Genomic DNA, 16,530 nt, shown 5'->3' with positions numbered 1-16,530 from the left:
TCTCCTTTCCTCTTCCCCCCCCCCCCCCCCAAAAAAGAAAAAAAAAAAAAAAAAAAAAAAAAAAAAAAACCCAAATTTTTAAAGGTGGCCAGATAACAAGATGCATGTCGCGGACCAAGGTGTTATGGCCGCTCCTCAAGAATTGGGCACCCCCCAGCATACTGAATTAGAGCTTAAATTTACCAAGGTAATCCGAGGCAAGTGAGATAGCCTCGTCGATCTTTTCCGGGTTGATACCATTGCCAATCGAAGTCGATCCCTTACCTCCTGCCTTTCCACCAACAGCGCTGGAGACGACTGCAGCCCAATCATTCGCTGAGGCACCTTGGCTACCGAGATCCTATACGATCAAGGGTTAGACGACATAATGTTCATGATCTCGCCAAGGCGGGGCAAGAGTGACTTACATTGGAGACATGACAGCCATGTGAAACCCTGCTCTGTTCAGCATCGACGGCCAATACGTATACGTTCTTGTCTGGCATCTTGGACTTGACGTGGTTGATAGACTCGCTGATGGCCTTTGCACTAGCAGGCATCGGGAGCTTGACCACGAGCCAGGAGGACTTTTGATTGTCAGGCGATTGGAAATAGGTGGTGATTGCTTCCACAGCCTTTTTCGTCTCCAGCTTTTGTTGCGCCTTCAGGCCATCCAGGACCTGCTTATTGATCGCGGTGAAGCGCGCCCGGAATCGCGCTTTGTGGACAGCCGAGATGGTTAGCTGGTTGAGATCCACCTGCACTTGCTTGGTTTCCCGCTCCTTCTCGAGCCCAAGGGGCAGTGCGTCCAGACGATCAAGACGTTTCCCGAACTCCTGAGCAACGCGCTGCGCCTCGTGGGCCTCCTCTCCAGTCACGGCGATGATCCGGCGAATTCCCTTGGCAATACCGTTTTCTTCCAGAATGATCAAATCTTTAATGTCCCCGGTCTTTTGGACATGAGTACCACCGCAGAACTCAATGCTGACTTCACCCCAGCGTGGGTCTTTGACGTTCCGCAAAATCTCCTCGAGTTCAACACCCACAGATACGACGCGGACAGGATCCGGGTACGTTTCGCCAAACACTGCTCTGACGCCGGAAATCTGCTGGGCAGTAGCAAGAGGGATTTCCTGGGAATACACAGCACAGTTCTGCCGAATGTATTCAGTGGACTTCGCTTCGATTTTCTCCAGGTCGGCATCCGACACAGCCGACTTGTGAGAAAAGTCAAAACGAAGCTTCTCGACTGCTACCAGAGAACCCTTTTGCTCGACCCCGTCCCCTAGAACCCCCCTGAGTGCAAAGTTCAGGATATGAGTACCAGTGTGGTTGTTCCTGATAGGCCAGCGACGAAGTTCGTCGTATTCACAAATCACAGTGTCACCGACGGAGAAGGCTCCATACTTCATAAAACCCGTGTGAAGGACATAGCCGGCGTAAACCTGAACATCGCCAACTTCGAGCTCGGCCTGCCCGTCAATGACTATCCTGCCCGTATCACTCTCCTGGCCACCCTGCTCTGCATAGAAATTCGTACAGTCGAGGATAATTCCAAGCTGCTCTTCTTCAGGGGCAGATTTGGTGCTCTCGTAGAAATTTTTCCCGTGATAAATAGCCTTGATGTGAGCTGTGATGTTGCTCCTGCCGAACTTTGCGGAGTCATCTGTCTTTTGAACATCGTTCATCTTGTCGAGCTTCCCCAAATCGTGTACATCGAGCTTGACAACACCGGCGGCGGCTTTCTTCTGGCCCTTGCTAGCTTCCTTGGCTTTCAGTCGCGCTTCTTCGAATTCGGTATCATCGATACGAAGACCACGTTCCTCGGCCATGATTTGGGTAAGGTCGACTGGGAAGCCGAAGGTGTCATACAATCTCCACACGTCTGCGCCATGAAGTTTGTCGGAATCTTTAAGTTTGGCCTGTTGGGCATACTGCTCGAACTGCCGCTCTCCCCTGTCCAGCGTTTTGGCGAAGGACAATTCTTCCTCGTCGAGAATTTCCACCACATCTTGTTGCTTCCTTCTCAACTCCGGGAACATATCGCCCAGTTGGTCAACGACTGTTGGCACAAGCTTCGAAAAGAAGCTGCCGATCTCCACCTGGAAGTACTTGCGAGCAAAGCGAGCTCCTCGGCGCAACACTCGGCGGATCACGTAGCCGCGGCCCTCGTTGTTGGGAACAACACCGTCAGAGATGGCAAACATCAAAGTTCGCACGTGATCTGCTACCACGCGGTAGGCAGTATCAATGCCATCAGGGTCATCGGATCCAAATAGTCCTCTGTACTCCCGAGCCCCAGTGACATTTTGAATTGCTTGGAAGATTGGGGTGAAAACATCCGTATCGTAGTTCGAGGCCTTGTCCTGAAGGACCGACACAAGGCGCTCAAAGCCCATTCCAGTGTCGACATGCTTATTTGGAAGAGACCTAAGGGATCGGTCTGCCTCACGATTATACTGGATGAAGACGTTGTTCCAGATCTCTAGCACATTCGGGTCATCCTGGTTGACCAAGTGGGCAGCATTACGATTTCCAACGCGATCGTAATGCACTTCACTGCAGGGTCCACAAGGTCCTTGGTCGCCCATTTCCCAGAAATTGTCTTTCATGTTCCCAGGAAGGATGTGAGATTCAGGCACTCCCACCGATTGCCATAATTCTTTCGCCTCAAGATCCGGCTCCAAGCCACCCGCCTCATCTCCTTCGAAGTAGGTGACATAGAGGCGTTCAGGGTGAAGTCCGTAGACTTTGGTCAGAAGAGTCCACGAATACGAAATCGCCTCCTTCTTGAAATAGTCGCCAAAGCTCCAGTTACCAAGCATTTCAAAGAAGGTCTGGCAGAGGATTGTCAGTGCCATTCAAAACAGGGCGTCATACACAAAGAGTGGATATATATTTCACTCACATGGTGGTAACTGTCCTTGCCTACATCATCCAGATCCTGCATGGTCCCAGTCAACGGGCTGATCAACACAGCGTGGGTATTCGAGTCAACTCACATTATGTTTTCCACCGGCACGAAGGCACTGCAATTAACGAAAAACCGAATAATCAGCCATATGTTGAAAATATCAGCCTGGTTCTAACAGTACCTTTTGTGAATTTACAGCTCGCCGCAGCTTCGCAAAGTCTGACTGCGGGTCCACCGTGCCCAGAAAAATGGACTTGAACTGGTTCATTCCAGCATTGGTGAAAAGCAGGGTGGGATCGGATAGAGGAGCCACGGGCGAGGATGGTACTATTCATATTCCCGGTCAGTCAAGCTGGAAGAAAAGAAGGGGGGAGTAGAGAGCCCATTCGCGGCACAGGGACGCAACAATGGCGAGGTGCAACTGACCAAATGTATGGCCCTTCTGCTTGAAAAAGTCGAGAAAGGTTTCTCGGACACGATCAGAAGTCCACTCGGGACTCGCAGTGTTAGATGCCATCCTGGCAAAGGTGGGCAGCAATAGTGTCTCGGGGAGAACAAATCGAGGGGAGGAGGTGGGAATTCGGCGCGCGCAAAGATGAGTCAAAGCCAGTTCCCCCCTCAGAACCGCAGGAACCCGCATCGAGCGACCGGCGTAGAATGAAACGGGCCCTGTTCCCCACACCCCGAATCGACGCTCTCTTTTCTCTCGTTGCAGCCCGGCTCCAGTCCTGATCAGGATAAAGGGTGTGTGAGGCGTTGTGGATGGCGCGGAGTGATGAGAAATCCCACGGCAAAAAGCGCCCCGCAGAAGGTGATCCGGACGGTGCGCAACCACTAACAAAGCGATTCGGCTCTCTCCAAATAGGTAGGCTTCATCGAGAACTGATTGCTAGTGCCAGGTTGACATGTTCCTGTCTTGCAGATAATGATAAAGGACCCAGCGGCGGTGCTCGGACCAAACGCGACGAGTCTTGCCATTACCCACGCTGCTCGGCCCTGGCCGATGATGCGATGCTGCTGGATGACACCAAGCATACTACCTACATTCACAGTCTTGATCGGGAGCTAGCCGAGCCAGATTCGCCAGCCGATCATCTCGTCTTTCTACCCCTCGCGGCCAAGATGATTTCCTCCGTGCCCGAATCCTTATTGTCAACCACCTCGCGGGGCAAAGAGCTTGTGTTGTACGCACAACCACCCCCTAGCACCGCTTCGGATGAGGAGAGCACCGTGCAAAGAATGGTTGCCGAATGGAGGGCTAGGGCCAGGGCTAGAATGGTGAATAAAGAATCCCACCAGGCTTCTGATGATATCTCTCCTGCTTCTCTGGGTGCGAGAGATGCTCTAAGCACTGCTTCGGGCATGGGTGATATGGACGCGATGGACATTGACTTCGATCTCTAGAGGAATCATTGACCTGTTGTTGTCAAAAGGTAGATGAGTCCTAGGTGACTCTTAAAGAGCTTGTTATCACGACGCATTGTTGGGCTGTGGGACCGGGTCTGAAGGGAATTGGAGGTATATCAATCAATGGGCAAATTATCATTCGAGGCTATAGTCTGGCAGAGTGGGTATAATTATGGTTTTCAATGGTGGTCTTATAAGAGATTTAAAAAAAAAAAAAAAAAAAAAAAAAAAAACCTATAAACTATAAACTAGACTCCAATCCCCAATCAAAGCCGAGGCGCCTCACATTGCCCAGCAAGACAAGACTATTTTAGCAGTGGAATAGTGGTGACATACACACATCGCACAGGGCATGGTTCGCTATAACCCACAGAAAAAATATATATATATATACTCACCATCACTAGTTGGAGAGTGCTAATCTTGGATTGTAGCCTTCCCCCTACATTATATCCCACACAAATACCCAGGGATAAGTGAATAAGTCTACTTTATTCTTCTAGAGCATCTCGTCCGTTCAGAGTTGATTAGTCAAAGTCTTGTATTAACTCCGCAATGCGTTCGACGAGTCGAAACACGACATAGAGGCATTCCTCTATCTGATTAATCTGTATTTGCGCCGAATTCGACGGAGCGGGTTCTAACTACTATGTTAGAGGATAAGGGATAGTCGGTGTCGTATATTCTGATGGAAGCGCACTATGCTATGTATTACTTCTGGCTTTATCCTGCCTAGCTCTCACCTTTACCCATCCCTCTTCGCTTCAACTCTTCGCCATCTCATTTCATTATACACTCTCCAACAGATCTTAAAAGTACTATCATTCTTACGCGGTATATATATCCTCAGTCTTCAGGGGAGTGAGCTTTACTTTAACCATCACTATACCTACAGAGCGGACCAAGTATAAAAGTACCTTTATAGGCAACTATTACAATCCCTTAGTGACACTATAGCGAGATCAAAAACGATAAATATAAGGAATATCAGTAGCTGAAGCTAAGCCTATAAAGAAAAGGAATATTATTAGCACTTTAAACTATAAGAATAAAGAAAAAACCCTAGCTAGATACCTAGGATTCTCTTTTACTATAGAGTTATACTAGCTTATAGCTTTTTAGCTAGTACAAAAAACTATTATTAAAGTATTAAAAATCTAGAGCTTAATAGCGCAGCTAACGATCCTAAATATTATTAATTTAAATAAAGCTAATATCTCTAAATATACTTCTATAAAAGAATAGGATCTAAACCTAGAGGATAATAAATCTATTGCTAGCACTAAGTAGTATTTTATATTCAGCTAGATTCTCTTTTAATTAGAAATTAACCTCAATATCTATATAGCTATAACCTTATAAGAGAACTAGTCTTATAGGATTCAGTACTAAATAGAGTTCCTAAAGTATCTCTAACCAGCTAAATTAAACGCTTCTACTATAGGTATTATACTTCCTTCGCCTATAGGATACTTAGTCCTTTAGCTAGGCCTATTTCCAGAGATAGAAGAGGACTATTTTAAGAAGTTAAATTACTGTTTTAAACTGATAAAATATATTTATTCTATTATATCTATCACCAATTTTTAGTAGATCTAGATAAGCACTATCACTAGGATCCACACAAAGGAGAAGGTTATAAAGTTTCTTCTAGGTTAGATATAACCAAAAGCTGATAAAAAAGATAATGATACCTTACTAATCCCTGGTGACTTATAACTTATAGAACCTATCTAACTACCTCCTATCAGAGTTTAAGGACTTAGGAAAGGGTCTGCCTTAGGCCAGAATGGCACTACTCTGGATCTAGAGGGATATTCTAAATAGATAGGACGAATTAAATTGATTAAGGATAATAGTTCTAGATAGGAAAGCTAGCCTTCTATATAGGGTACAAAGTGGATTATTGTCACGCGCCGGCCGATCGTCCACTGCTGTGTTAGTGTTAGGACTTAGGCGTGGTTCACCTAAGCCTAACGATGCGCGCTACTTATATCGGTCCCGGGCATGCTAGAACATAGAGTTCTAGCATATTTGGTCTTTTGGCCTGTTGGCTAAGTGCGCCCAGGCACTGAGTCGTAACAGTTAGCCTTGCTGTCTCAAAGGTGATACTTCTCTTGGTAGCTATAGTCCCTCTAAGCTTGCCTATCTCTTATTACCACTGCTACTTTGGCCTTATATAGGCTTAGAGTCCTTAAGATGCTTATCCCAAAAGATATATTAATTAAAGATGCTAACTAAGTTAGTTACTTAGGGATTAGTATCACTAAGTAAGCTTTTAAGATTATTAGAGTTAGTTAAAAGTATTAGTAAAGTAAAGCTTTTAAATAGAATAAATTATATTTTAATCTAGTATGGTCCAGGAACCCAGGACCTATATAGGTGGTTTCTTCAGTAACCATACACTCCTATACGGTCGCATACTTAAGCATTCTTCCCCTTAACTTAGAAATATTATACTATTCCTGCTTTATAAATCTTATCTAGTAGTATATTGTGGTTATAAATAATCTTCTATAGTTATTTAGGTAAAGATACTCTCTTATAGGACTATATATTCCTATATAATCACCTTTATATAGATCTAAGGCCTAATAACCCTTAAAAAATTTGTTTATTAGTAACCCTTAATAAACCCTAAGATAAATAGACAGTATTTTTTAAAACTATAGACTTAACTAATCTTAACTAAGGAAAAAAAGATATATTAGCTAGATAGAGGGTAAAAAAATTTTCTTTCTTAAATAAAAATATATATATATTTATATATATTTATTTATACTTTTTATTATATATAATTATATATTTTAGATTAAAAAAATATTAGAAATAAATATTAATAATTAATTTATTAGTATTAATACTAATTTTACTAATCTATTATTAAATTTTAAAAGACTTTTACTACTATAATTATAGTATATATTAGTAGTATTACCCTATAAATTTATAGATAGTATATTAAAAGTCCTAAATACTTTATTAGACCTTAAAATATAAATAAAAGCTATTATATTTATAGGTTAGAAGATATATTAGTACTAAAAATATAAAAAAAATCTTTTAAATATAATTTTATAAAGATCTATATCTATAGTAAAATAAAGCTATTAATCTATATTAACTTTACTATTAGCTATAACTAATCTTATATCTATATTAATAAGATTATAGTTTAATAATATATAGTTTTTAATAAAAAAAATCTTTTTAAAAATATCTATTTAATTAATAACTATAATAAATAAATCTATAAAAATTCTATATAAAAATACTTAAATAATTATAAATATTATTTTTAAGAGTTAGTTTAATAGATTAATATATTTTTAAAAAGACTTAATATAGTTATTATAGTTAATAAATAATTAATTAAATAAATAATTAATATTTAATATATAGTTTAATAAATTATTAATTATAAATATAGAGCTATATCTTTTATATAAAAATAATACTATATATAAATTAAAAAATAATTTTGAGAATATCTAGGCCTTAAAAATATTAAAAGATATTTAAAAATATATACTAAAAAAACTATTTATTCTAAAAATATATTATAAAGTTTTATAAGATATTTATTAAATATAATCTTAAAATATTAAAAGTGATATTATTCAATATTTTTATAATAGTATAAATTTATACTTTTAAAAGAAATAAATAAAAGACCTCTATTATTTTTAAATATTTATAAAAATTATTAAATACTTTATTAGTTTTAAATAAAAAATTAAAATCACTAATTATATATATTAAAATATAATTAATATAAATAAAGATTTATATATAAATATATTTAAAAAAAACTAATTACTAAAAAATCTTTAAAAACTATTTTAGTACTATAATTATAAAAGATTTAGCTATATATATTATTACTATTATACTAACTAAAAGATATAAAAACTTTTTAATTAAATATTTTTATAGTAACTAATTTAAAAAATTAAAATAGTTAAATAATACTAAAGCTTTTATTAGCTACTTTAAAAAAGCTTTAATTATATTTAATTTAAAAAGGCTTAATCTTTTAAATCTATTTAAAGCTAATAAAATAAATCTAAAATTACTAAAATATTTTATTTTTAATTAAATTAGCTATATTTTAGTCTTACTAAATATTATATATAGCTTTTTAATATTCTATAAAAGCTAAATTAAAATAGAAACCTTAAAAATTATTATAGTATAGATATTAATAAATATAAATATAATCTATTTATTTATATCTTTATAAATCTTAAATTAAATATATTTAATAATTTATATTTAAAGATTAAAAAACTTTTTTATTATAATTTTATTTAATAGTAAATATTTTTTTATATTTAGTTTTATTTATTTTTCTATATTTATTAAAAACTAATAAAGATTTATTAAAATTTAGATATTAACTATTAATTATAATCTAATTATTAATTAAGACTTCTTTTATAATAAAATATTATTATTTTACTAAAAGCTATTAAAAATAACTTTATAAGACTATAAAAACTATTATTATATTATATATACTATTATAAATCTATATTTATTATATAATAATAGTTTATAAATATTAAATTTTTTATTTATAAAATAAACTATATAGGTACTAAAAAAAAGATAATTTAAAGCTATTTTATTATAGTTAAATCTTTAAAATTAGATAAATTAAAAAATATATTTATTATTTATATTAATCTTTATATAACTAAATTTATTTAAAAATATTCTTTTATCTTTTAAAATAAACTTTTTAATAAAATATTTTTAAAATATTTTATTATTTATAAAATTTATATAAATATAAAAACTCTTATTAATATTAATTTATATTTAATATCTTAGGAAAAATTAAAAGAATAAACTTAATAAATTATAATCTTTTTTATAAAAAAATTTATATAGCTATTTTTAAGCTTTTAAAGCTTTTTAATCATTTTTATAAAGAAATCTAGTAAAAAATAAGAAATATATATTAATTATTATATATTAAACTAAATTATTATTAAAAATAGCTATTTATTTTTATATATTTAAGGTCTTTTAAATTAAATTAGCTAGATAAAATATTTATTAAAAATTAATCTAATATTTAAATATTAATAAATCTAAATAAAAATAAATTTAATTAAAAAAATAGCTTTTAATACTATTTAAAAAAAAATATAAATAGTTTATTATATTATTTAGTTTAATAAATATATTTATAATATTCTAATTTATTATAAATAATATATTATATTTTTTTTAGATAAAAATATAGTAATTTACTTTAATAATATATTAATATTTTTTAATATATTAATAAAATATTATAAATATCTAGAAATAGTCTTTTTTTTATTTTAATAGTAAAAATTATATACTAAACTAAAAAACTATTTTTTTATAATAAATTAGCTAAAATTCTATAACTACATTCTTTAAAATAAAACTATTTTATTTTTTCTAAAAAAAATTAAAATAATCTAAATATAGTTTTATTGATAAAATATTTATAAAATTTACTAATTTTTTAGCTTTATTATTTATTACTATTATTTTATATATAATTTTATAAAAATATATATATTACTATATAGATTACTAAAAAAAACTAATATAAAGCTTTATATAAAAAAGTTTTATCTTATTTAATAAATTTTAGCTATAAAAATAGTATTTTATTAATTAAAAAAAACTATAATAGTAGTTTTTATTTTAATTTAACTAAACTATACTAAATCTTTTACTATTAAAATAGATACTTTTAAATAAGTTTTTAAAATAATCTTAATATAATAAAATAAAACTAATTTTTTTATTTAGTTATATTTAATAAAAAAACTATAAAAAAAAGATTAAATTATTTTATTTATAAAAAAGAGCTTTTAATTATTAAAAAAACTCTATATTTATAAAACTATTATATTAAAAATAAAATAATAACTATAATTATTATTAATTATAAAAATTTATAGTATTTATAAATAACTACTATATATAGTAAATATTTAGTTTACTAAATTAAAAGATTTTAAAAATATAATCTAAAAATATACTATTATAAAGATTTAAAAGCTATTATTCTTAATACTATTAGTTAATAGTTAGATTTTTTTAAAAACTTATTTATAAATATAGCTATAAATTAGCTTAATTAATATATTTATCTAATAATAATATATATAGTCCTAAGAATTCCTAAAAATAAATAGCTAACTATTACTTTTATATATTTAATAAATAGTGTATATCTAAAAAGAAAAGCCTTTATTTATACTATATTAAGATTTACTTTAGCTGTAAATTTTTAGATATTTCTTTTATCTATAGATATATTATTATTTAAAAAAGCCTTAAAATACTAATTTATATTTATCTATAAAAATAGTATATAAATACTATATTTAAAATAATTTTTTTATATAAATCTAGTATAAAAAGTTTACTATAAATATAAATATTTTAGTTTTTTAGGCCTAAATAAGGTTATTTAGCTTTATATTTAGTAATTAAATATTTAATTAGATATTAAAAAAGCTATATAGAAATATTTAAATTACTAGATTTTATAAAATCTAAAAAAATCTTTTAAAAAAAATAATATAGTATATAATTACTATTAGTATATATTTATTTAAATATTAAAAGATTAATTTAGTTAGTTATTTATTAATTATCTTAAATAAAAATAGATAGATTATTATAGCTATCTATTATATAACTATATAACTATTAGCTAAAACTATCTTTAAAACTATAAAAAAGATATTTAGCTAATTTCTATATAAAAATATTTTTTTTCTATATAATATCCTATAAAAATTAATCTTTAATAATAGGCTAAATCTACTATTTAGTATTATTAAATATTTCTTAGGAATCTTAAAGACTTATTATTATATAATAATACTTTATTATCTATAAATAAATAAGAAAATAGAGAATCTAAATAAAGTACTTAAATAGATATTTATAAAATATTTTATAAATAAACTAATATATATTTAGGACTTATATTTATTATAGGCTTTTTTTATTATATATATATAGAAATATTTATCTATATATTTTAGCTTTTTCTTTTTAGTTTATAGTATCTATCTTTAGATTTTTAAGGATCTAAATATATTTATCTTAGATAGTATTAATAATATTAACTTTTATATCTAGAGTATAGTAAATATATAAATAATAATAAATAAACTTTTTTTATATATATTATTAAAAAAAAAATAGATTTAAGACTCTATAGTAATAAAAATTAGTTTTTTATAGGGAATTAAATACTTATTTAAAATAAAAATAAAAAGAAATTTAAAAGTAAATAGTTTAGTCTATACTAAATATTTAAAAGCTATCTTTTAGGAATATATATATTTAAAAAAATCTAGTAAATAAATACTCTATATATTAATTAATAGATTATATTTAATTATAGTAAATATAAATAAAAAAACCCTATATAGTTATAAATATCTATAATAGTCTATTTTATATTATAATAAATAGAAATATATATAGAAATATCTAAAAAAGTTTATATAATTATTAAAAATAATTTTTTTATATTTTTATATATTAATCTATCTAAATTTATATATATTAAATAAAATAAATTTAAATAGTTAAGAGTCTATTTTTATTTACTAAAAAAAAGATATTATTAATTATATTATTATAAAAATAAATATAAATATAAAGAAAATATAAAAAAATACTTTATCTAGAAAGACTATATAATAAGCTATATTTAAAAGAATTAAAACCTTTAATTATAGAACTATACTATATTTATAAAGGTTTATTAAAGCTATATTTAAAAAAATATAATCTTTTAATATTAAATCTAAATCTAATAAATAAGATTTAAAAGTAAATAACTAAAAATCTATAGACTTAAGTTTTAATAAAAAGGGTTTAAAAGAAAATAAAAGAGATATCTTTTAAAATATAGAACTAAAAAAAAATAGAGTATTTATTAATATAAAAAAATAGTATAATATTTAATAGCTTATTTACTATAGTTATTTTTTATTCTTTCTTATTTATATATTAATAAATATAAAAAAAAGAATAGTCCTATCTTAAGATAAAGATTAGTAGTTTTTATAAGATTTACTAAAAATCTATAATAATAAATATGGAAAACTCTTATTAAATATCCTAAAAAATAGAAAAATACTAAAAAACCTAGAAAATAATTAAAAATCACTAAAATATCTATATATAGATATTTATTACTTTTTTTTATCTTTATTTATAGTAAAGATATTTTTCTCCTTTTTCTTTTTTAACCTATATAGGGTCTTTAGTTTATCTATAGCTATAAATATTTTAATAAGCTAGTTAATATCTAAATAGATCTAAATATTTATAGTTTTAATACCTTAAAAGGTTAAATAAAAAACTATAAGATTATTACTTTTATTAAGTTTATAGTTATTTAAAGGTAATTTATACTAATAAATATTAAAATTAAAACTAATCTTATAAACTTTTTTTTAAGAGTTTTTAGTAGTTTATTATTAACTTATTTATATTTTTTATCTATAGCTATAGTATTACTAAATATAACTAAAAGAGTTACTATTTATATCTTATTAGCTTATATATATCTATAAAAATAGCTAAACTAAGTTTTATCTTTTTAGCTTTTAAGGAAAGATATTTAGGATTATAAATATATAAAAGGTCTATAATAAATATAAATAATACTCTATAATCTATCCTAAATCTATTATTAGTTTACTATACTAACTATTTATAAAAATATAAAAACTTATAAAAGAAGTAATATTTACTATTCTAGCTAAATATATAGTTAGTATAAATACTATTAAAAATAGATATATCTTTAATAACTAAGATATAGTTATATACCTCTTTAATTAAAGCCTTTACTTTAATCTACTATATAAATATAGCTTAATATATAGTAATACTTTTTATTAGCCTTAGAGTATTATCTTATTAATCTATAAATATATATATAATTAGTATTTATAGGATTATTATATTTAAGAGATTTATTATCTTAAATATATCTATAATATTAGCTACTATTAGGCTTTTAAAAGCTATAAATAGGTTTATAACTATCTTAGCTTTAGCTATATATTATATTAGTATATATACTCTATCTTATATATCTTTATATATATAAATAACTTAGAAAGTTTATTTATCTATAGTAAAAGGATATTTTAAAAAGAAAAGGCTAAAAAAGAGTAAAAATCAGATAGAATTTAAAAAAATAGCTAATTAAAAGCTAAAAAAGGTAAATAGAAAAAAATATAAAAAAAGGTATAGAAAAAAGATAGTATTTATATCCCTAAAAATAATTAAGATTATATCTATTTCTTAATTAAAATATTTATTTACTATTATAATCTAAATATATCTAATTATAGATAAAAATTAAATTTCTTTTATTTACTAATTTAGCTAACTAAATACTAAGATTATAGCTATTTATAGCTATTTTACTATTTTTTAATATTTATTAGATTTTAGCCTTACTAATTAGTATTTAGGATTAATATCTTAGTTTTTCTTATAATTAATTATATATAGCAATTACTATATAACTAGGTATATATACTATATACCTTAGAAGTTATTATTTTAGTAGTAAATAGGGGCTTTAGTATTTTAAAAGCGTTAATACTAAATAGATATATATTCACGCTTTTACTATTATATTGATATAATCTATACTATTTATACTAGATCTTACGCTATATTTCCTTTATTTATACTACTATATAGACCCTAGGTCTATAGCTTTTTTAATAAAAACAGTATTTTAGGAGAATTTAGGTATAAATACTTTATTATATAAGGATATACTTAGATCTAGTGGGGGAGGATATAGTCTAGGAACCTAGGACCTATATAGGTGGTTTTTTAAGTAACTATATACTCCTATATGGTTATATACTTAAGTACTCTTCCCCTTAACTTAGAAATATTATGCCGTTCCTGCTTTATAAATTTTACTAGTTATTCTAAGTATAATAGCTAATTAAATATAAAAAACTAAATATAAACTAATGAATATATATTTTTATATATCTAGTTTTTTATATCTTTTAATAAGATTTAATCCTATCCTTTTAGTATATTTATCCTATTCTTTTAATAAGACTAGTTATATAATTTATTTATTATCTGTAACTTAAAGGTTCTAATTATATAATTTCTAAGTTAATTAGTTATTACTTTTTTATCTTTATACCTTAGTATATTATTAATACTAGATCTATAATATTATCTCCTTTTTTTAAGTCTTTATCCTAAATACTTTTAAATATAGTAATCTCTATTAGTGAGTAATCTTTTTTTAAAATTTTTAACTATAAACTTTATTAATTAATTAAATATAAATATTTATTAGAGTATAAGGACTTAGGAAAGGGTTTGTTGTAGGCTAGAATAGCACTACTCTAGATCTAGAAGAATATTTTGAATAGATAAGATAAATTAAATTAATTAAGGATAATAGTTCTAGATATAAAAGCTAGCAGTCTATATAGGGTATAAAGGGGATTATATAATAATAAAGGTAAATAATAGGAAATAAGGATCTATATAGATAAAAAGGGGTTACTTTTTAGATACTAATTAAATAGAATAAAAAAGCAGAAAAGATAAATATCTAAAAGATTAAAAAAGAAAAAAGAAAAAGTTCTAGTTTAAATCTTAGTTAAATTGAAATTAAATAAATAAATATTTTTGATAAAAATTCTTTAATCTAATATACCTTTTATAGCTTAAAAAATAAAGATAAGATTAATTAAACTAAAAAAAGTATAGTAATATTTTTTAGATTTATTTAATTTATAAAAAATAGATATTATTTAGATAATAAGATTTTTATTATTTTATTAATAATTATCTAATTAATATTAAGAATTAGATATCTAAGTTATTAGGATAGATAACTTATTGGCTAGGTAGAGATAATATAGGGTGAAGAATAATTATATCTGATTAAGATAGTAACTGATTCTTATAGAATCTAACTTAGAGATATCTAGGGGTTTTTCTCTTTAATCTAAATCACTAGAAGAGTTAATATTAATTTATTATTAATTCGAATTTTTAGTGATTAATAATATAGATTCTTAGTTTAAAGCTTCTAGGCTTTTATATAGAATAATAACCTTAGGAATAGGGTTCTCTTATTCTGTTTCTAACCCTTCAGTAATAATTAAATAAAATCTATTTAATCTTAATTCTATTTATTTAAATCTTTTACAAAATTAATAATAATAAATATCTATATAATATAGTTTAGTAATAAAGATAAAATCTTTTTTCATTAAAAATTTAATAATTCTTTAGTTATTATATAATATAGTGAGATTTATAGAGTAGGAACAGTATGATATTCTAAGTTAAAGGGAAGAGTACTTAAGTATATAACTATATAGGAGTATATAGTTACTAAAGAAACTACTTATATAAGTCCTAGGCTCCTAGACTATATCCTCCCCTACTAAATCTAAATATATTATTATATAATAGAGTATTTATATCTAAATCCTCCTAAAATACTATTTTTATCAAAGAGGCTATAGATCTAGGGTCTATATAGCAATATAAATAAAAGAAATATAGTATAAGCCCTAGTATAAATAGTATAGGCTATATTAATATAATAGTAAAAATATAAATATATATTTATTTAGTGTTGATACTTTTAAGATACTAAGGCCTCTTTTTTATTACTAAAAAAAGAGCTTTTAGGGTATATAGTGTATATACTTAGTTATATAGTAATTACTATATATAGTTAATTATAGGGAAAACTAAAATATTAATTTTAGATATTTTTAAAGATATAAATACTATTTTTTTCTATATCTTTTTTTATATCTCTTTTTATTTGCCTTTTTTAGCCTTTAATTAGCTATTTTATTTTCAATTCTATCTAATTTTTGTCTTTTTTTAACTTTTTCTTTTTAAAAGCTCTTTTTATTATAAATAAATAAACTTTTTAAATTATTTATATATATAAAGATATATAAAATAGAGTATATATATTAATATAGTATATAGTTAAAGGTAAAATAGTTATAAATCTATTTATATTTTTTAAGGTTAATAGTAATCAATACTATAAATATATTTAAAATAATAAATCTTTTAAATATAATAATCTTATAGATATTAATTATATATATATTTATAAATTAATAAAATAATATCTTAAAACTAACAAGAAAATATTATTATATATTAAGCTATAT

General features: G+C 27.1%; 2 protein-coding genes across 2 annotated transcripts; one reads left to right on the top strand and one right to left on the bottom strand.

Moving 5' to 3' along the window:
- Window positions 1-166: 166 nt before the first annotated feature.
- Window positions 167-3,533, bottom strand: N7459_006744 (alanine--tRNA ligase; the record flags this gene model as incomplete). The annotated part of the gene is made up of 6 exons (XM_056945912.1): window positions 167-340; window positions 408-2,816; window positions 2,888-2,923; window positions 2,982-3,008; window positions 3,075-3,220; window positions 3,320-3,533. 6 exons carry the CDS (start codon window positions 3,531-3,533, stop codon window positions 167-169), a joined length of 3,006 nt encoding a protein of 1,001 aa, XP_056797911.1.
- Window positions 3,534-3,655: 122 nt separating this feature from the next.
- N7459_006743 (uncharacterized protein) lies at window positions 3,656-4,297 on the top strand (the record flags this gene model as incomplete). The annotated part of the gene is made up of 2 exons (XM_056945911.1): window positions 3,656-3,758; window positions 3,816-4,297. 2 exons carry the CDS (start codon window positions 3,656-3,658, stop codon window positions 4,295-4,297), a joined length of 585 nt encoding a protein of 194 aa, XP_056797910.1.
- Between the last annotated feature and the right edge of the window lie 12,233 nt (window positions 4,298-16,530).

Source organism: Penicillium hispanicum (assembly GCF_028827665.1).
Source record: "Penicillium hispanicum strain IBT 35686 chromosome Unknown utg000006l_segment0_segment0, whole genome shotgun sequence".
NCBI classification, from domain to species: domain Eukaryota; kingdom Fungi; phylum Ascomycota; class Eurotiomycetes; order Eurotiales; family Aspergillaceae; genus Penicillium; species Penicillium hispanicum.
This window is presented reverse-complemented; position numbering and strand designations above follow the sequence as displayed.